Below are 20,911 nucleotides of genomic sequence, written 5' to 3'. Positions count from 1 at the left end.
TATATTCTCGAAGTCTTTATTGGTTAGAAGAATATTGCGCTACCGGGACTATACTCATTTATATATAGAAGTAGCTGATAGATTATTATCGATTAAGAGTTTATAAGTTTCATTTAATTACTCTTAATTAATTGTTCGTTACTATAGTAGAATGTAGCGCAATAGATCTTATAATTAACTATAGCCTTTGTAAGTAAAGTTGGCACCTTATGTTGACTATTTGCCGTTTTACTTTGCTAGTGTACGTATTTAAATAATGAAGGGATAGTCTTTTGTAGCCTTTTATAACGATATACAGCGTTTATTAGACTATTGTTTTGGATAGGGATAGTAATTAGTTTAATTGTAATAAATGTGAAAGCGTGATCCTACGAGTGATAAGACAACAAGATTAGAAGCCACAAATCAAAGTAATATTAAGTGTAAGGAGGAAAAGAGAAGGTAGACGAACGAAGGCATTTCGGATCCGGACATATAAGTCAGATCTGCCATTCGTCGCCGCCTTCCCAATCCGGATCGTCTATCGATAAGAAGATAAGATAAGAAGCTTGTCCGTCAGAGTACCCTTATTCCCAATACCCATCCAGCCAAGCCGTGACAATAAAGTATAACGAATATAGTTTTACCCTTCCTATTCTTTAAGCACCTAATTATAATACTAAATCGGTAACGCTAATAGAAGTCAACGATAGCGGCGAGTTGGGTATTATAATCCTTATTAGGTAGTATATTAAAATAGAAATTGTTTGATAGGACTGTCTAAATATATTTTAAATCCTTTTTAAATAACGTTATAGAATTGAAGGTAGCGTTATTTGTATACGAATTGACGGAGAGAGCGGGGGAGTTATTGCGACGGTAGTAAGATTAAGATTAGGATTAGGATTGAGATTGGGGAATTATTTGTATTTGAGAAGGTTAGTAATTAATTTAGTAAATAATTTAGTAACTATTATAGAGGGTTATTAATTGCGTATATTAATACGCGAGAGCGATTATAGGGGTAAGGCGCTGTATTGCAATTGAAGGGTAGTATAAGAGTGTATAATTAAAGGGTGTAAAAGAGTGTGTAAAAGAGGGTATAAAGTTTGGGGAGGCGCCGCTTGTTAAATGCGTGTAATGTAGCGTGTTACTTGTTAATGCGGGGAAATGTTATAAATATTGAAAGTGTGAAATTTTATAGTTAAAATCGGGGTTTACAATAATAGGTGACATTAATTGTTACATCCCCACTTTTTGGGTTTGGGTGTGCATGGGGAGTTTATAGGTGTGCGCGGAGGTTACCCCTTTCATATACCTACAGATGCTTTTGCGGATGCGCTTGCGTTGATGGTCCAAGAACAGTTCTGTGAGGCACAGAATATCATGACATGCTTACACCCACAACGAACACCCGAAAACGAGTCACTGCTCGCGGTCAGAGCGGATCCCGAAACCATGCCCCCCGTTGATACAGCCGGTTTACCGAGGTTGATACCTTTCACCGACTATGAAGGGAAATTGAGAAAGGTCACTTGGATCGAGTCTACAGATACTTTTTCGGAACTTTGCATCAATGGCGACGAGACGGACGGAGTCGTGCTTCCTTGCGGTGTGAGCTACGCCAAGATGCTTTCTTTGCCGGTCAAAATCACTGGAATACCATCGATCCGAAGGGCACATGCGGTCAGATGTATGACCTTTGCAAGACGCAGAATATTCTTTTCGCCGGCGGATAAAGTCAGAGCGGAAAGAGTCATCAAACACATTACTCTGCTTGACAAAAGGACCATACAAGACCCTGAGCCTTATGTGAACTGTCAGGTGATTCCGAGCCAAAGGCGTTGTCGATACTCTGATCGCCTTTACCGCACCGCCTTTTATCATGATCCTCGGATTAGGACCTCAATACCTCTGGAAGGCCCGCCAGATTTTGACAGAGAGACCACCACGACCTACGAACATCATCGATATGCAATGGGCAGCGATACCGTGATGGACAATAACCGTTCGATTCCACTCACAAAACCATGATATGGAATACCGCTAAGGACTGGTTCGGAATGCACGTCAAAGGCCGCGATCGACTCACCCGCTTCGATAGATTATGCGTTATCATTTTCAGCTCTTTGAATGGCGGGATCCACTTGGCTGCTTGGAATTCTGTATTTCCGACCCAAATCAAGTGGACCTTATGGAACGTGAGCAGTATCATCATTATGAATCTCATACCTGCATTTTATATCTACGGTCTTCTCGCATCTTCAACAGGCCCTGGCAAGTTGACGATGTGCGTCGAGTGCGGACAAGTGCTTACTCGCTCCAAAATACCTCTATCAAGAATACGATGGCACTTGATGATAATATGGCTATACTTCGGGAGATTTTGTATGCTGGTTATAGGCGTAGCATTTGTCGCTACCAGGGTTTACCTTCTCGTGGAGTCGTTCGTCAGCCTCCGACACATGCCATACGGCGTCTTTGTTATGCCCAGCTGGTTGGAGGTGCTGCCACATCTATGAGACGGCTCATCTGAATATTCTTGGCAGCCGTGGACAGAGGATTTGAAGGGATATGACAGGCAACGGGAAGACATTTCAAATCATTGACCAGCCTGTTTCCACGTCATTCGTCTCGTTGCGATGGGTTGGGTACAGTAGTCGAATGTAAAATGTTACATGAATATCCTCTCTTTCTACCATATCTTACAACTATTTTCTGTGTACCTCTTTTGTCGATAATTTGAAACACACCAAGCTAAAATGAAGAAAAAATGGAAGAAAAAAAAGAAAAAAAAAAAAAAGAAGAAAAAAAAAAAAAGGAAAGGAAAGAAGAAGAAAAGAACGCACACACATCTAAAACGTCACTCTAATAGTCTAAGATTTCAACACCAGAACGACACCCCTCCAACCACACTCTGATGAACACTCCTCCTTTATACTTCAGGCCTAGGCTGTCTTCCACTCAACCCGCTCGTCCCGTCGACATCCTTTCCTGCTTTTCTCGCCTGCTTGATCTCTTCCCTCTTCCAAGACTGCTGCATCTTTTTTCTGTATCGACACCATATACGTTAGCACTGTTGCCATCCCAGTATATATTAGTGGGGGAAATCAAAAAAGCTTACCTCTCCAAATCAGCCTCCGAAGGCTCCAAACTGACCTCCCCCCTCACCCGTCCATGTCTCTCACCACTAGCCTCCCTCTGACTCGCGCTCCCCATCCTTTCTCTTCTTCCATGGTGATCACTCTCTCCCTCCCCCTCTCCCTCTTTCTCTCCCTCTCCCTGTCCCTGTCCCTCTCCCAATTGCGCCAAACTCAAGTTCGGCTTTTTCCCCTGCGCCATCGACTCCCGTCTCTTGGTATTCCTCTTCCTTGCCTGCCCCTCCACAGCACGCGCCACCTCCCCTTCTCCATACGGCGCCATCTGTTCTCCTTCCGTTTTGGCTTCGCTCTGCAAGTTTTCTCTAGCCAGTGGATGACCCCGTCCAGTAGTATGGCCAGAAACCATCCCGCTCAACGCCGTACTACTATTATTCCTTGACCCAGCAGCAGACAAAGAAGCAGAAACGTACTGCGTCTCCCTTGCCTCTCGAGGATTCGCTGGTCCCGAACCACCAAGGATTCCGCGCGAGGAGCCCCAGGCGCCGGCACCGCTTGCGCCCATTGCTGCGGTGGCGGCAGTGGCAGCGAGGTTACTTCGCAGTTCGGTGGTGGGGAGTTGGGATTGTGCGTTGGTGGGGCGGCGGTAGGAGAGGTAGTCTTGGGGTGGTCCTCCGGCAGCGGAGGGAGTGCCGTAGGGGTCCGAGGTAAGCGGGGTGTCGGAGACGGCGTGTTCGGAGAGCATGCGGATTGGGCCGCGGGGGGGGACGGGGAGGGGGTAGCCTGTTGCTGTTGAGAGGGAGAGGCTGGAGAGGTTGGCGGTGGGCGTGCCGGGGGCGGAGTTTAGAGGGGTTCCGGCTTTGGAGGTGGGGAGGGTGTAGTGAGGGGACATGGAGGACATGGTGATGGTGGGCTTCAAATTGGAGGATGGGGCGGCGGTGCCGTGTCGGTAGCCTTCGGTTTTGGGGGGTTGAGGGCGTTCGGTTGGTTGTTGGGCTGACATTTTTGGGGATTTGTTTCTGTCTGTCTGGTTGGTTGGCTGGTATGGAGCGTCGTGGCTCTGGTGGGTGTTGTGTGTGGTATGCGATAGATGGATGGAGATGTCTGAAATAGGAAATTTTTAGGGTGGTGTTGGTGTTGTTGTTCTTTCTGGATGTGGATTTCGAGCGAAAATGGACGGATAGATGCGTTGGGAAAGGTAAGACGATCGATGATGGTTCGGGATAGATGGTTCAAAAAGAAAGAAAAAACAAAAAGAAAACTTTGCAGGATCTCGATTGCCAATATTTATCTTGCGGACTTGGCAACAAACGACAAGCGCATAAGAACCAAACTTGTTGATGTAAAGGTTTTTGTTGATCATCAATCCCGGGGGCGGTAGGTAGGTAGGTAGGTGTCGGCAGGGTCCCGGGAGATGGATGGATGGATGGATGCCTGCCTGGGCAGAGGACTGGATGGACCCTACAGCTACCTATGATGTAGGTCAATGACGTAACCGGGCCCAGGTGATACGCTAGATGACGGAGTTGCTGCCGGCGCCGCTGCAGTGGTCGGGTTTACAGCGAGCTGAACCACTAACATCCCATCTGCAGAAAGCACAGTCAAACAGTTAGTAGAACCCATAACACCTAACAGACCCTACCCTGTTGGGTGCTTTTTGATCGTTGCAGCCACCACCTCACCACCTCACCTTGCAATGCGTGCTGCACCGCTGCTCACGGTTCTTTTGGGGTGATAACAAAGGTTGTGATTGGTCTAACGTGCTCTCTAACGGTTTGCAACCGTGACTCCTAACTAAATACCGCGTCCGGTGGTCTGTGCGCTGAAGCGCGCCTTCCAACCTCACCACCCAAGCGAGGGAGCGCATCCCGTCCATCCTCTGAGTGTCAAGTTTCAGCACATCACACCACACCTCACCCTGCTGTGCTCTGCCATCCATGTTTGCATTTAACCTGATCACGACCCTCACCGGGACCCCAGCCCGGTTAAAATCGCAACGAAACATCTGACTGACTGCCCGTCGTACAACAAAAGGCTGGGCTCTCTCCACTGTTTGTTTCGTTATTGGATTTTGATCGAGGTGATCGTCCTAATCGCCAACATCATTTGTGTGAAGCGTTGGCTGGCGGACAGCCACTGACAAGACAAGCCACGGGGGGGCGAGCCACTGATGAAAGGAAGCAGCTGACGCTTTGTTGACTGATAGGCGCTGCGTTGTTGCGGGCGGAGCGGCGGCAGAGCGGCAGCACCGGGGTCCGTTGGCAACTGAACTGGACTTGGCGCCGGCAATGAATGGAGCTAGTGGTTCCAAGGTGAATCACGTTGTTTGTCGTTCAGTTCATTGATGGGGTGAAGTATCACGAACGCAAGGGCGGGATCTTTATTGCTGATTGATGGCTGCATTGCTTCATTGTCTCTACAGATGTTTACGAGCTACGACAAGCTACAGCAGATGCAAGCGCATATCCAACATCACCAGACAAACAGATACACAAAACATGATAACCAACTTGGCAATCGCCTTTCTCTATTTCTTGTCTACCTAACTAACATGACCTAGCCCAGTTATATGCAATCCCAACTTTAACTTTCCCTGACACATTCCATCTATATCATTTGTTGACATCAATCACCTCTTTCTTTAAAGCATAGCAAAGACACCAACGAGAAGGGTCATGCCGGCCACAGCAGCGGCCGACACGCCCTTAACCGAGGTAGCAGAGCCAGTAGCGACCGCACTCTCAGCAGGGGCGGTAACGGTAGCGGGCTCGGAAGAAGAGGCAGTGCCGGAGGAAGCGGAGCCCGACGACCCAGAACCCGAAGAGCCGGAGCCAGAAGAGCCAGACTCCATGCTAGAAGGAGACGAGACACCAGTGCCGGTGGCAGCCGAGGTGGCAGAAGCGCTGGAAGAAGAAGCCTTGGGGGTGGTCTTGAAGGTCTTGGGGCAGGTGAGGTCGAAGTGGGGAGTGGTGGAGAGGTTGTCGGTGATAGCGAACTTCATCTCGTTGTCCGGGTTCGAGTCACGGAGGTTGTACCAGAAAGTGGGGACCTTGCCGAACAGCTTGCGGCAGCCAACCTCCTGCCAGTAGTACTGCTGGTTCTTGATGGTGGCCTCAGCCTGGTCCCACGTCTGGCCGACGTAGGGCCAGCCCGTCTCCGTGACCCAGATGGGCTTGCCGCCGACAGCGCCCTCAATGGCATCGTAGGCGCGGTCGAAGAGGTAGCCAGAGTTCTCAATGTTGTTGCCCTTGCCGTTCTCGTAGTAGGGGTACTCGTCCACACCGACCCAGTCGACCGCGTCGATGACGGGCTTGTTGGTGCCGTTGGTCCAGGCGTCCCACGTGTCGACATGGCCGATGGGCACGTTGGCAATGGCGGTGCCCTGGAAGGCCTTCTTCCAGTCGGAGATGAACTTGACGAGCTCGGCGGGGCCCGCGCCGACACCCGACTTGTTCTGGATGCCCGTGACGGACACACGGTACAGGTCCTCGGAACCGATGGAGGCGCCGATGATGAGGTCCGTCAGCTTCTTGCCGTACTTGGCAATGCCGTTCTGGAGGGCCTTGATCTCGGGCTCGATGGTGTTGGTGCCCGAGGCCCAGACACCCAGCAGGATCTTGGTGTTGGTCTCGATGGCGGCCTCAAAGGCCTCAATGGGCTCCGAGGTTTGCGAGTAGGCCTGGATGTTGGTGTAGAGACGGACGGCGTTGAAGACGCCGGGGGAGTTCTTGAGGTTCTGGGCCGTGGTGAACTCTTGCACCCAGTCCTTCTTGAACTTGGCTTCGCGGCTGGGGAGCGTGTTACCCGAGTTGAAGCCGAGGTAGGCCTCGGCGGACACGCCGGAAGCGAGGAGGGCGGCGGCGCCGGCGAGGAGTTCGGAAGCGCGCATTGTGTGTGGTTATGTATAATCAATCGAAGGTGCTCGAGAGGGCTGTTGTTCTAATTCGGGGGAAAGAGTGGCGGTTCGTATTATTATATCCAGGCAATATAACGAATGTCTGTCCTACAAGGACTGGTCTGATGCTGGATGGATAGTTGGGGATTGGAAGAGGAAAAAGATGGGATGGAAGGAAGATGTGCGGGAAGGGGAATGAAGGGTAAAAATGCAAAATGAAGATGGAGTGGGAAAAAGAAAGAAAAAAAAGAAACGAACAAAGGAGACCCCGGATCCCTTCACTTCAGCTGAAGATGCATCCACTCACACACATCACACTGCAGGCACTCAGTTGACGGGCAAAACGCAGGAACAGGACGCAAGAACAGGGGAGACAACAATTGGCACTGTGCTGCGGCCTTGGCTGGAAACTGAACTGAACCGGCAACTGGAATGGTCACGGAAGCAAAAAGGCACTTCGATTGGAAGAATGGAACATGACTGTGGGGAAGTGTCCTGTGGGTCAGCCAATGGGCCGAAATTACCAGTACGCAAGGGGCCCTGTTTGTTGTTGTTGTTGCTGTTGTTGTTGTTCCTGTTCTCAGGTCATCGGTCATCGCTGGAGAGAGGAGGCACTGAACTGATCTGGACTGTGAACTTTCTCAGGGGATCTTGTTGGTGTTCCCTTCGTTGACTTCGTTCTCAGTGAGTGACTTGGATTCATTCATTCAGGGGCGGCTATGGGCCATCTGATTGGGTCGTCTGGTCCGTGAATCTGACACAGCCACGCCGTCTTGGCACCCCATAGCACCCCATAGCACCCCATACCCGTAAGGTAATGGCGCCCCTCCACTGGCCCGCCCGGCAGTGGCCTCCTGATGGCGCACCCCACCGATCGTCCTTTCGCTTTTTGGCGTCTAATCGAAAACACGAGCCTGATCCTGAATCTTGGCGTCTGCTGCGAGTCCAGACTGTGCACTAGTGTCAAGTGAATTCATTGATGATGATGACCCCTTTGTTGGTTCATCCCGTGATGGTCACTAGCTTGAGTCGATGTCTTGGGCGGTTATACCCGTTCGTACATGTACGCAGTAGTAGTGTAGTGTACTAGGCTCGATGGAAGGAAAGAAGCGGTGCCAGGACACAAAGGGGAAAAGAACTGGGTAAGAACCAAGATCCGAACAGCAGAACGAGATGAAGAGGTTTCTGGTTTGTTCGTATTCGAAGAAGAAGAAGACCCCCGGCCCCTTCACCTCCGTCATCACGCACCAAAAGTCAAGCAAGGACAGGACATTCGAAAACCAGGCCCGAACTCCAACCGAACTCCAGTCCAATCCAATCCAGCTCCAGAGATCCACTGCAGTCACAGGGCGGCCTGAGATGTCCCCCGGCCTGCCGGCGTCGGGAGAGCCTAGCGTCCGGTAGAGACCAGAAACCTTGCAACCCCCCATTTCCCAGTGCTACAAAAATAGCGCTTACTGTGGATATTGACTTGTACCGACTGTATTCCTGGTCTGTGCTTCCACTTCTTCTCAGCTTCGATTCGAGCCTTTTTTTTCTTCGGATGCGAAAAGCCGGTCGGGGGTTCCAGGTCCATGAAACAAATCTCCTCTGTCTCCTTAAAAAGTCCATTGTCTTGGGTCCCTCTACTCCCCTTCTTTCGGTCTGTCCATTGTGTTTTTGTCATCAATGCTTTTCTGTTGTTGATGTTGTGGTTGTTGTTCTCGTTGTACTGCATCTAAATGCTGCAACATTGATGGCTGATGTTGGACTAGTACTTCTACATATGCGCCGCGATGCAGTCGGTCACCGATACAGATCCAGACTCCAGACGTCGACAATGACAAAAAAAAAAAAAAAAAAGGGGAAAAATTAGAAGAAAAAAGGAAGGAAAAAAGAAAACAAAGACAACCAACAAATGGGATGTAGGACCGCCCGCCGCCACCGGGAATCATGCATTACTATTTCCAGGAGTCAACAAAACCACTCAATTGATGATGTGGTGCGACATATGAATTGATCAATCAGTAGCTCAGAATGCAGGCCTTTCCTGAATTTACTGCCAAGATGTCTGGAATTGGTATTCGAGCAATTCAAGCAATGCTCCCCCTTTTCAGTTTCAGTACAGTTGAGTACAAAAGTTACAAGCATGTCATCCATACAAGAGAGCATTTCCACGGTCATAAGTTGCGTGTCGATGAGTAGGTAAGGACTTGCAGTCGGTATATTTGTCTTTGACGGAAATCGAGGTCGATCTTGATGCCGTCTTGGTAAAGTTCATAAACACCGACAAACAACAACAGTCGAAATCAGCCCTATCAGCATTGCCTTGACAGAGATCTCTATCTCCACCTGCTGTGCAGTTGGCAGTTTTTGTATTGATGCATTTTTTGGGTGTTGATGCGCTGTCTCCCACTTCTTGACTGCCAAATGGAACCTGCATACTGCATGCATCTATCTCGGTCGGTCGCGACAACCCATTGGCGATGCGCGACCCAACGAAACGAACGATACAAAATCGATTAAAAAGACCAGACCACTGATGAATCCCAAAACAATGCGCGACGAGTAAAAAAGCGGCCCTCCAAGCCCTATCATTCCTATGGCTTCCCCTCTGTCGAATGGCCTCACCCACATGGGACGAGAATGTGGTTCGTGGTGTGACCGTGACGGTGGCGTGTCGTCATCAGACCACCAACCCCGACGAAAGATACCACCACCCAATGGAACATTGCCTTGTACGTATCTTCGCAACTCGGGAGCTTCTAGAAGGTTACCTACCTTGCTGTTAAACAAATAAAGATGGGATAGAACCGCGATGCTTTTGAAAAGGATAGATATTTGGAGTAACCAAGCACGACTGCCTGATTGACTGTCATATCTGCTACCGACTTTGACAGCAACAATTCATAACAACGACGATTGAACATCAATCACCATGGGCGAAGAAACTACCTCTAGAGGTAAAGATACCGAATCCGCTGAATTGACGCCGCCATCCGAGTTCCTTGCGCCATGTCCCAAATTTCGGGTCTTGGTCTTGGGAAACCCCGAGTCAACCAAGCAGGAGCTGTTTTCGCGGGTGTTTGGTGTTGATCTTGAAAAGGTTCGTCTGTCGCATTCCCACCTCAATTATCATCACTAACTCTTTATCGTTTCCCACAGAAACTAGTCTCCGACGCCTTCTCCGCCACCCACGACATCAACCTCCCCCTCGACCTGCAAGGCCAAAACAAGCGCGTCGAAATCTTTTCCTCCCCCAACTTTTTCTTTCCCTCTCCTCCTCCCGAATCAGGCGAAGACGACCCGTCGTACATCCTCGCCTACGCCACCCTCCGCATCGTCACCGACTTCATCAAGGCCCATACCTCTTCTGATACCACGGCACCCCTCCACGCAATCTGGTACTGCGTCTCGTCCGCCGACCCCGACCGCCCGATATCGGCTGTCGAGCAATACTTCTTTGACCACCTATCGGGCATCGTACCCACGCATATCCCTGTATTGTTGCTGTTTACCAAATATGATGAGTTTGTAAGTCAGGTGCAGATGGAATGGATCAAGTCTGCGCAGGAAAAGGGTATGTCGAAAGTGGCTGTGGCGCATATTTTGCGGGACTTGGTACATAAGCGGTTTGAAGATACGATTGGGAAGAAGTGGGGACAGCTTTTGAAGAGCGTGGATAGCGGGTTGGTATTGGAGCAGGCGAGGAGGGATAGTGGGTTTGGGTATAGTTTTGGGTTTGGGTATGGGGGCTCGGATCGGAAGGATGTGTTGCATTTAGATGATAGGGAGGTTGAAGAAGGTGGGAAAAAAAGGGAGGTGGTGAGAGTTTTGGTGGGTGGAGGGGGGGAGTCAGAGCAAGATTGGGGAGGGGAGCCGGCGTGGGGGGGGGAGTTGGCGGGCGTGGAGGAAGGGGGGTATGGAGAGTTGGTGAAGAGGACGTTGGAGGGGTTGAAGGAGTCCAAGGAGGTGAGGAGGGCGTTTGCGGCTGCGCAGAGGTGTTCGGCGGGTGTTTCGAGCGAGTGTGAGTATTCCCCAATCCAATCTGGAGAATCAAAAAAAGAAACGAAAAAGGAAAAGAAGTGCTAATGGAATGGAACGAAAAAGTCGCCGCAGAATTGGCATCCACCTACTTTGACGTCGACACCGGACACGCCCGCAAGCTCCACGGCGTCGACGTGCGCGACATCATGCCCAACTTCTACGCCAAAGCCGTCCAGCTCTTCAACCTGCGCGACGTCTCGTCCGTGCTCGAGGACCCCAACCTCCTGGTGCGCATTCTCGAAGCCACATTTGGCATGCACCAGCGCATCCTCGTCGACGACTCCCTCTCGCACTCCTCCACCGAACCCAGCATCTTCCTCGGCCTCTCCCCGCACGAGCGCGCCGTCCTGCTGGCTCAAGGCATGGCGGCCGTCATTCTGTTCCTACACAAGCTCGCCGACGTGCAATGGCCTCATCGCGACAACAGTCGTGGCATCTTGCCGCCCGCAACTATCACGGCCAAGGACGTGCAGCGCGTCATTGACGAGATTGAAAGGGGGACCGAGAAGCGGGAGTTGCTGGAGGAGATTGAGAGCAGTCCGATTTTCACGAGCTGTCGGATGCGGAAAGAGGTGGCGGATTTGATTTACGGGGCTGTGGAAAAGGCGGATAAAGGCGCGGCGTCGCATTTCACACGGGAGGCGAGGGGCAAGGGCACGGTGATGGTGGATGATTCGGATTTGCAGGAGATTAGCCTGTCGTTTGTGAATGATAAGGGACCTGAAGATATGGTGCTGCCGAATGGCTTGAGGATATTGCCGTTGAACTGACGGATGGAATTTGGAAACAGGACTGGGATTGACTGCTGCAATTGGAAAGGGATTGGTTGGATGTCATGATTGGAAACATAATTGGGGAAGGCGTTTGGGGGGTTGATTGAGTGATATGTTCGCAATGATGAATGAATTAACAGTATTTAACTGGGACGGAATGAAAAAAAAAAAAAAAGAAGTGGTGCTTCAATTCAAAGAGAGAGAGAAAAAACAAGCGTGATGTTGATAAAGCGGCGGTCACAAAAAAGGCAAAAAAAGAAGGTCTCTCCCGCCGGGAATTGAACCCGGGTCTCGAGCGAATCGAACTGATGTTCAAGCTTGACAAGCTCACATACTGACCACTATACTACGGAAGACTCGCAGGTGTGGGCACCTGCCGTAGCTGATTGTTGTAAGGGAGCCCAGCTGGTGCCCCTATAAGTCTGTGCTGAGCTATCCAATTTCCCGTTCTGGCACCTCCCATGTTGGCATTTTCAACGTCCTTTGTCAGATAAGATCCGATTTCCAGAGACACTCCGACTACTATTCTAACTTGTCAACGTCGAGAATATCTTTCCAATGCCGACTCACATCTGCGCGGCGTTCAAATTCGTTACCCGATCAAGAAGTCCTCTTATCTCTGGGTATCATGCAACGCTATCAACCCCTCATTCTCGTCTCTCCTTTGCAGTACAGAGCTATCTTATCGGCACCCGTATCTCATCACTTACACGCAAACATCCCCCGGATCGGTTCCCCAATCATAGTCTAGACTGGTCGCACAAAAAGACCGATAGCGGTTAGGGATGAACCGGATCGACACATGATAGGTCTGGTAGAGCCCCATGATGTACTTGCCGCAGCTGAACATCGAGGGTTCAGGATTTTGATGAGTGGTTGATGGCGATACACTGATACAGCATGGCTTGGCGGCATTGCGGGGTGGACGACATATCTTCCAGGTCACCGAGATATATCTTACCTACAGGTACTGATGACCTCAACGTCTTGCTGCAACACCGAACAGTTCAACACTTCAGACGTCCGACACCTTTGAAACCATGTTGTTTACTCAGATTCTGAGTGTCTCGACCGCCCACATATCTGTGGCAGGCGTCATAGTCTGTCTGATCCTCTTCACGCTACAACGCTTCTTGACTGTCAGATGGAAAGGAAGGGAGCGAAAGGCTAGCATCTCAATCAGCAAAGATAAAAAAAACAAAGTCAAGCCAGATCTGCCGTACCTCTCACAATTCCCTCCTTCAAGACGACATGTCCTCGCTACGCTCCCGGGATTTGAAAAGGCAGATGTACAAGCCATCACACCTGAGATGCTCAAGTCCCAAGCATTGCCAACAGTCACAATCCCCGACTTTGACAAGGATGGCTTCTACACGCCTACCGGTTTCTCAACCCAGGACATCAAAAAGTTAGGACGCTTCCCGGACTATGCTGCCCTGAGCGGTGTCCGCGATCCGAACCCCGTTCCGGAGACCTGGGACATCACCAAAGCCAAGTTTCGGCCTTATCGACCTTTTCGCTGGGGATATCATCAGCACATGGGTTAGTCTTCCCCTGTTTCTCTTCCACCCCCCCTAAACCACATCAGTACTGACAAGACACTTGAAGCCCTCATGAAATACGATCCAGACTGGTGGGTCGAGCTCACCTCTTCTTACCACACCACCATGGCCACCCGCCGCGCCTTACTCGCCCAACACGGCTCCAAGATCTTCTTCCAGAACCCATGCGCTTCACACGCCTGCCGCGAACTAATGGAGATGGTCCTTTCTTTTCTCTGCAACCGATACCCGCAGCATTTTTCCCTATCATCCGACCACACCCTCTTCCACAACCACCTCCTCTCCACCACCACCCACCTCTTACAAACCGACCCCCTGCAAGTCTTGTTCGATAACGTCCCCGAGGACTACGCAATCATGATGCGCAACGAGACCGACGGTCTCTATTACCTCCGCGCCGCTATCGTCTGTTCTAGCGTAGGCTGGTACGCCTCTCAACACCGCGACGCCCCGCTGAAGTCCATCCATACGCATGTACCGGACTATGAATCCAAGATGGCTTTCTCCATGGATCGCTGGTTCAGCAAGTTATCGACCGAATCCCCCGTCAGCCGCTGCTCGTGGGGTCTAGAGGACTGGGAAGCGTTTCATACCTCGCCTGACTCTGTTTCAGGGGAATGGACGCGCTCAGCTTTCAAGGGCAGGGAAGACGAGGTGACGACAAAGGATATCAAGCTGCGGTGTGATGCGCAGACGTTGAGGAGGATACCGGTTAGTGGAGCCGTGGTGTTTAATTTCAAAGCGATCTTTTGGGAATTGGAGGAACTGAGGGAGGAGAAGTACGTGCCGCGGTTGTTGGCGAAGGTGTTGAGAGAGGGGAAAAGGGAGTTGATGGAGTATAAGTGTGAGGAACATGTGAGGCAGGTGGCCATGAGGGCTTGTGAACAATGGGCGGAGGAGCAGGTTGAGAAGGGGTGGGTGTCGAGGGAGTGGGAGGTTGGGACCCTGGAGGAGAGTCCGTTTTTCCCGGGGTGGGAGGGGAAGTGGAGGGGGGAACAGGGCTTTTAGTTCTGTACATACTACTGGTACAGTACGTGGGAGGGGTAAGAAGTACCTGCCCTAACAGATGTGCGCGGATGTGGTGGTTGAGATTACATGTAGCTTTTGCAGGATAGTGTATGCATGAGTAACTTTCAAGCTTAGCACTTGTTGCTGGGAATGTGTGGTGGGGATCAAGCAGCGGGGAAGAACAGCCCAGAGGATCTGGAGGCCCGCGTTGAAGACCGGCGGCCCGGGTACTACCTCTATTCGATTTCTTCCTCGTATGGACATCATTCTGTTTCTCGCGCCAAAAGTCTGGTTCTCGTTATTTGCTTACACTTCTTTTCAATTGACATCCCCCCATTCGGTAGAGGCCATGGTTGCGAACATGGAGGCCATCACCACCCAGGATTAGGCACTTGGATCTAGGCGTCCCCAGCCTGCGACCTGCCTCGCAGAAGTAAAAGGTCTCAATCCCGTCTCCACGGCCAAAACTAGGGTACAAATATGGACTAACAGAATGTCTGCAGGACTCCACGATGGGCCTTTCACAAGACGAGATCGCGACAGCCGCAATTCCAGATCCCGCCCCCCCAATATGACTACTCAAGTTCTCCCCTCTCCCGCAACGGGCGATCATTCCGGCTCATTCAGCTTCGCAAGGAAGCAAACGACACTGTTCGCTACGATCTGATCCCCTTCCGCCTGATCAACGCTCCCGAGTACTCGTCTGTATCAACCAGAGCGACATCTCGAACAGGATCACCAGATCCCTATGATGCGCAACATCTACTTGGAAGCCACCAAAGTCATCATATACCTCGGTCATGCTCCTGACCCGGAGACCGTCATACTGTACGGCAGGAAATACATCGACTGGCAGCTTGTCGCTTCCGTCGTCAATCATCTGGTCACGCAGCATCTCTTCAACGCACTCGACAAGACACACCACGCCATGGCCGTGTTGGGGTCGAACTGTACCTCTCAAGATTCCAGTACCTTCAGAACCTCCAGTCAGAGACGTCGAGACTTCCCCTGTATGAACAAGACAAAGTCGACGCCTTTCTCAGCCTTAGCTGTCAAGCGATCCGTCCCCACCTTCAACCCAACCACAAGCTCAGTGTCGGTCAGATATATCAGCGGACCACCATTTACAGTCTGGGTGGGACAAGGCAGCCTTGCTCTCCTGAGCCTTCACACCGCAAGCTTCACGGCTCAATCATTCCGGACTCGCCTTATGGGTGGCAGGCTTCTTTCGGTCCGGAATCACTTGCCAGATCGACAACTACAATCACACTATCGTGCCGGAGGCCCATCGGAAAGGATCCAGCTTGTTGTCGACAAGGATATAGAAGAATTGTCAGAGTGGACTTGTCTAGGAATTAAAGGTCTAATCATCGGCCGCGAAGCCGCTGTATCCACGCTCATGTCACCACAACCCTCCGCTCTGAAGACGCTCGATCTACATGTAAGCTCAGCAGGGCAATAGACACTGGAAGATTAGCTACGACCAAAGCCAGACTGCCGTCATGAATACTGGGAGAAAGCTGCTGCAAATTATCCAGACCCTTACCTATTCCCTAACCGAACCTCGATTAGACACAATGAAGCGCTTTGGTGGGCCTTGATCGGAAACAAAGACCGGAATGCAGCCAGACTCGTCAAGTACCCGGCGCCCCATCAAATTGGTTACCGTAGCCCAACAATGGGATGGGCCCTCCTCTCAAGCTCGGAATGGGGGGAACGTCATTTAAGCCTCGGCAGTTCGGTCCCGAATAGGAAGCGTAAAAGTTCGTTGACAGCTTCCGAATTGTTCAGGTTCGCGACCAGTAGACCAATCGGGATGGGAGCTTTGATTTCACACTTGACGGATCTTCCCGGCGTTGCAGCCTCGAGTCGTGTGCAGGAGATGCGAATATCGGTTTATTTGAAGAAGTCTCTGCGAGGAAAGTTCACACTAACAGACGCGGAAGCCGTGGAACAGGACGATAAGCTTCGTGGATTAGGCTAGCTACAACTTCGATTTTTGGCTGCTGGTTACCTCTACATACCGTCGAGTTCCACCACGTCGGAAGAATATCTTATTTGTACGTCTTTTTGTGCCTATCATATTCTGGACCCTGGTTGCGAGCTCGCTGTCCAACGGACTCGCATGTCGTGGCCCGCACTTACTAGGTAACCTCTTACGAGGCGTCTACCGAGGAAACTCGCGAAGCTGGCCAAGAGGTATCCCTTCCTGAACGCTGTAGTCCGAACAAGTGTATTCGCCTGCAAATGCGTGCTAACGAGACATGTACATATTTCTGTCAGATGTCTGCACCCTGCCTGGCGCTTAAAGAGCGATACCTACCTCTAGCTCTTGGGCCAACTTCGCGATCTTGTATTGCGTACCAACGCGAGAAATAACTCGAACCTTCGCAGTACGGGATAGCAGGCATCATGACTAATGAGTTTGCAGTGGTGCGCGAGCACATTGAACTACCTGTGCCTTAACATGCCTACCTCGGCCTCTCTGAACCCGAATACTGCGATTCTCATCGGGCTGCCGCGGACCCGAAGTTCTGAACACCAGGTAAGCCTATCATAGACGCGAAACAACAGATTCTAACGAGTAGAAGGAAGAAACCCTCGGAGAGACGGGCTCGGTTCAATCAACACCTGCATCGCATTAGTAACTGGCGACCAGACTACTGAGGAGAGACCGAATGCCTGCTTTCGAGGTCCATATGTCTTGTTAACGCTCAGGAGCGAAGAGCTTGGCTGTTGCAACTCTGCAGATCAAATTGCATTTCCGAAAAATGCCTCTGCAACACAGAAAATCGTCAACCACAGTTATATCCCGATACCGTGGAAACTCGAGAGATTGGCCGTACTCAAGTGATCTCCTCTTTGAGCGCTGGTCAGGGCAGAACGGGGCACTCCGTAAGGACTTTTGCACCAGCAGATGTGTCTGTCCAGTCAGTGAAAAGTCGGGGGTATTGCCTACCACTCTATCTTGCGTAGAGGTACATTTCAACGTACAGGATCGGTTCTGCTATGCACATATGCCCCCTGTGCGGCGCTCAAAGCGGGAAACCACTTTCGCAAATTTCTTGAATTCCTTCACGGTGCATTTCCTTGATATAAGTGAGCACTCATTTTCCTGATTTCTAATCGTCCAGGTCAGGATCAACCCCTGGTCGACATTTATCACTAGTTACCTCTAACATGTCAACAAGTGACCGATACACAAAACCACGGGCCGCCACTATGGCTCAAAGAAAACATGAAACCATCGCCCCGTCGGCCGGGATCCCGCCACCACAGAGAAAGCGCACTGGACTGAGCCTCGTCCACGAGGTCGTGCTCGTCTTTGTTCTATGCCTCGCTCAGTTCCTCTCCCTGGCTGCAATGAACCAGACTGTTGCTCCTATGCTTATCCTTGCCAAGTACTTTGACATCCATGACTATGGGAACCTCAGCTGGTTCTCGGCAGCTTATAGCATGACTGTCGGGACTTTTATGCTTCCTTCTGGTAAGCCCGACCAACAACCTCACAGCCTCTCATGAAGCGTGACATCAACGTCCGCCAGGAGGAGGATAATGACTGACTAACTGACAACCCCCCAGGACGACTCGGTGATATACACGGCCACAAGCTCCTCGTAATGATAGGCTGGGCCTGGTTCAGTCTCTGGTCTCTGGTCTGCGGCTCGTGCGGCCCTACCAATCTAATATGGTTCAGCACTTGCCGAGCTTTTCAGGGTATGGGCCCAGCACTGATCATCCCAAACGCTTTAGCCATCATCGGACGGACATTCTCCATCGGACTGAAACGGAATATTGCTTTTGCTTGCTTTGGAGCAGCAGGGCCATCGGGAGCCACGGCGGGCGCCATTCTCTCCTCGCTTGTAGCCGAGAAACTCTCGTGGCACTGGTGCTTCTGGTTTCTATCCATGACCTGCGCCGTGTTGGTCATGATGTCGTGGTTCATCATTCCTCTGCCTTCTTCCGAGTTCCCTTCTGCCCGCAGCAGTGCAGAACTGACCACCTTCATGGTGGCGGGGCGAGACCTTGATCACAACACCAAGGCAGAAACCGAAGGCAGCCAACAACAACAAGAGCCCACCTTCGACACACTCGGTGCCATCACCGGTGTCACCGGCCTAGTCTTGGTCAACCTCGCCCTGAACCAAGCGCCCCTCGTCGGCTGGCACATTCCTTACATTCGCGCCCTCCTCGTCCTTGGCCTTCTCTCCCTCCTCGCTTTCGTCTGCGTCGAGCGGCGCTTCGCCACTCACCCCATCGTCCCTCTCCGCGGCGGCAGCGGTCTCCAGCCCCACGCCGCCTTCGTCCTCGCCATCGTCTTCACCGGCTGGTCCTCCCACGGCATCTGGGTATATTACCTCTACATCTTTCTCGAGCATCTACGCGGGCACTCAGCCCTCTTCACCTCGTTCGAGACCTCCCCCGTCGCTGCCACAGGGGTCTTCTTTGCCTTGTTGACAGTGTACCTCTTGCGGCGCGGCGTGTCTGTTTCGCTGATCATGTTCATCGCCATGTTCTTCTTCTTCCTGGGGACTTTGCTTTTGGCGCTGACGCCACTGCACCAGACCTACTGGGCCAATACCTTTGTCGCCGTGTTGCTCATGCCGGGCGCTATGAACCTGAGTTTTCCAGCGGCGACTATCTTGTTGAGCGAACAGCTGCCGAGGGAGAAGCAGGGGATGGCTGCGAGTTTGGTGGCTACCGTGGTCAACTATAGTATCAGTTGCGGGTTGGGGCTGGCGGGGAGTATCCATAAACATGCGCTGGTGAAAGCCGGGGATCGCGCGGGGGTGGAGAGAAGCGGGAGGAAACCCGGGCCGGCGCTGAGCGAGACGAGTGAAGTGTTGGTGGGCGTCAGGCTGGAGGGGATGAGGATGGCGGTCTGGTTGGGGGTGGCGTTGGCGGGGTTCGGGGTGGTGATTGCCGGGGGGTTTGGGGGGTGCAGCTGTTGATGGCGAGGCACAGGAGGAGGAGGAGAAGCAGTGGGGAAAAGATGAAGGGCTGTGGAGAAGGAGGGGACAAGGAACAAAAAAGGGGACAGCAGAAGGAATTGACAACGGCAAGTCAGGATCTGGAGGTGGGAGTGGTGCACACCACGCGGGCAACTGGAAGCACGAAAAGTGGAAGTAAGAAGAAGAAGCTGTCGCGGAAGGGGTCGGCTGCGACTACGGTGAGGACCAAGAATGAGGGCTCTGGGGCGGTGGTGGAGGGAGAGAAGGGGAGAAGTACGATGCGTGTTCATGAAGAGGTGAAGAGTGTTTTGAAGACTGTGGACTTGGGGTTTCAACCGCCGTCAGGGGAAGCTGTGAGAAAGAAGAGCGAAAGAGGACATGGAAACTCGACGCGATCGACAGGGAGGAATCAAAATGGATGAGGGGTTTAAACGAGGAGTGAAATAAACAGGAACGCTACGAACCGAAGTAGGTACGTATAGGTACCTAGGTAGGTACGAAGGAATGGACGGCTCTTCCTGCTGGGCCAGGAGCGACACTGTAAACTCCCAGGCAGATCGATGCACACGCACCTTTTAACATTCACGACGCATTTTCTGGCTTTCATTCATAGGACTGTGGTTCTCGAAAAATGGTTGGAAATACAACATCACCCACAAGGGAAAACCCGTACCGTACCACGCCGGCCCCGAACACAACCTGAGGTAGTATACCGTGAACCATCTCCTGTTGGTCCTCTCAAAATATAGCCAGAAATTGATAGAAAACCCCGGGAGGCTGTGGGGGATGGGATGGGACGGTACGTGTAGGAAAGTGTAGGAAATCGTAGGGTGCGGGCAGGTTTTCCGCTACAAGACTCCAGGTTGTCCCCGGATAAACTGCCGACATGAGCAAGAGGTACGTTAACCGTTAGGAGTCTTTGCCCTTATCTCACCCATCTTACCTACTTATTCTCTGCTCACCACATTCTCTTCGGTTCATGTTCGCCTTTAACCACTCTGCTGCCAGCCGTCGGCGATCCTCATGCAAGCTGCAACGCCACGCCTGCCCCGGCTCACCCGGGTCACCCAGTCTCGGGTGCTGGCCTCTTGCTGACTGGTAGCCTGGAGCGGTGCAACCACACCTGTCATACCCATCCTCGTTGGCGATTCGATGCTGCCGGTGTCAGCCCGCATGTTTGGTACAACCCATACAGCCTATACAGCCTCCGCCGTCGCATGGAGCCAAGCCTATTGTCGCAACTTTAAAGGTCTGTATGATCCTATCGGCGCGGATCCATTACGGTTCCGCGAATGAACGAGAGGAGAATCAACCCTATGGGGCCAGTCAACGATCTTTTACTTGCCAGGGACGGAACCGCAGAAGCGCGGAGGCGAAAGACGGCCGAGGCAGCCACATAACCAAGTGAACACAGTCAGAAAAAGGTGGTGTGACGGGTTTGTTCATAATGCAAGCTGACAGCAGCTTATTAGCACGCTGTTGGCTCACCTACGGTACCTACCTACACGACTGGGACGAACTGCCCGCTGCCAGGGGGACGGATTTCCGAGCTTGAATGTTTGTTCTCGCTTTACGAATTACGAACGTTGCACCACACCAGTGTAGTGGATTGGCTAGT

At 51.7% G+C, this 20,911-nt stretch overlaps 5 protein-coding genes across 5 annotated transcripts; 3 read left to right on the top strand and 2 right to left on the bottom strand.

Annotated features, from left to right (window-relative positions):
* Positions 1-2,914: 2,914 nt before the first annotated feature.
* Positions 2,915-4,080, bottom strand: NEUTE1DRAFT_129287 (uncharacterized protein; the record flags this gene model as incomplete). Its single annotated transcript, XM_009852113.1, has 2 exons — positions 2,915-3,029; positions 3,104-4,080. The coding sequence occupies 2 exons, from the start codon at positions 4,078-4,080 to the stop codon at positions 2,915-2,917; spliced, it is 1,092 nt and encodes a 363-aa protein (XP_009850415.1).
* Positions 4,081-5,471: 1,391 nt separating this feature from the next.
* On the bottom strand, positions 5,472-7,158 carry NEUTE1DRAFT_116758 (uncharacterized protein; the record flags this gene model as incomplete). Its single annotated transcript, XM_009852112.1, has 1 exon — positions 5,472-7,158. One exon carries the CDS (start codon positions 6,964-6,966, stop codon positions 5,719-5,721), a length of 1,248 nt encoding a protein of 415 aa, XP_009850414.1.
* Positions 7,159-9,764: 2,606 nt separating this feature from the next.
* NEUTE1DRAFT_145945 (uncharacterized protein) lies at positions 9,765-11,935 on the top strand (the record flags this gene model as incomplete). The annotated part of the gene is made up of 3 exons (XM_009852111.1): positions 9,765-10,057; positions 10,117-10,978; positions 11,062-11,935. 3 exons carry the CDS (start codon positions 9,890-9,892, stop codon positions 11,766-11,768), a joined length of 1,737 nt encoding a protein of 578 aa, XP_009850413.1.
* An 871-nt stretch (positions 11,936-12,806) lies between these two features.
* NEUTE1DRAFT_80756 (uncharacterized protein) lies at positions 12,807-14,471 on the top strand (the record flags this gene model as incomplete). Its single annotated transcript, XM_009852110.1, has 2 exons — positions 12,807-13,313; positions 13,380-14,471. The coding sequence occupies 2 exons, from the start codon at positions 12,812-12,814 to the stop codon at positions 14,339-14,341; spliced, it is 1,464 nt and encodes a 487-aa protein (XP_009850412.1).
* Positions 14,472-17,521: 3,050 nt separating this feature from the next.
* Positions 17,522-19,715, top strand: NEUTE1DRAFT_129283 (uncharacterized protein; the record flags this gene model as incomplete). The annotated part of the gene is made up of 3 exons (XM_009852109.1): positions 17,522-17,828; positions 17,924-19,184; positions 19,307-19,715. 3 exons carry the CDS (start codon positions 17,522-17,524, stop codon positions 19,713-19,715), a joined length of 1,977 nt encoding a protein of 658 aa, XP_009850411.1.
* Positions 19,716-20,911: the final 1,196 nt, after the last annotated feature.

This window comes from Neurospora tetrasperma (assembly GCF_000213175.1).
Source record: "Neurospora tetrasperma FGSC 2508 unplaced genomic scaffold NEUTE1scaffold_3, whole genome shotgun sequence".
Classification (NCBI taxonomy): Eukaryota; Fungi; Ascomycota; class Sordariomycetes; order Sordariales; family Sordariaceae; genus Neurospora; species Neurospora tetrasperma.
Note: the sequence above shows the minus strand (reverse complement) of the source record. Positions and strands in the feature narration are given on the sequence as shown.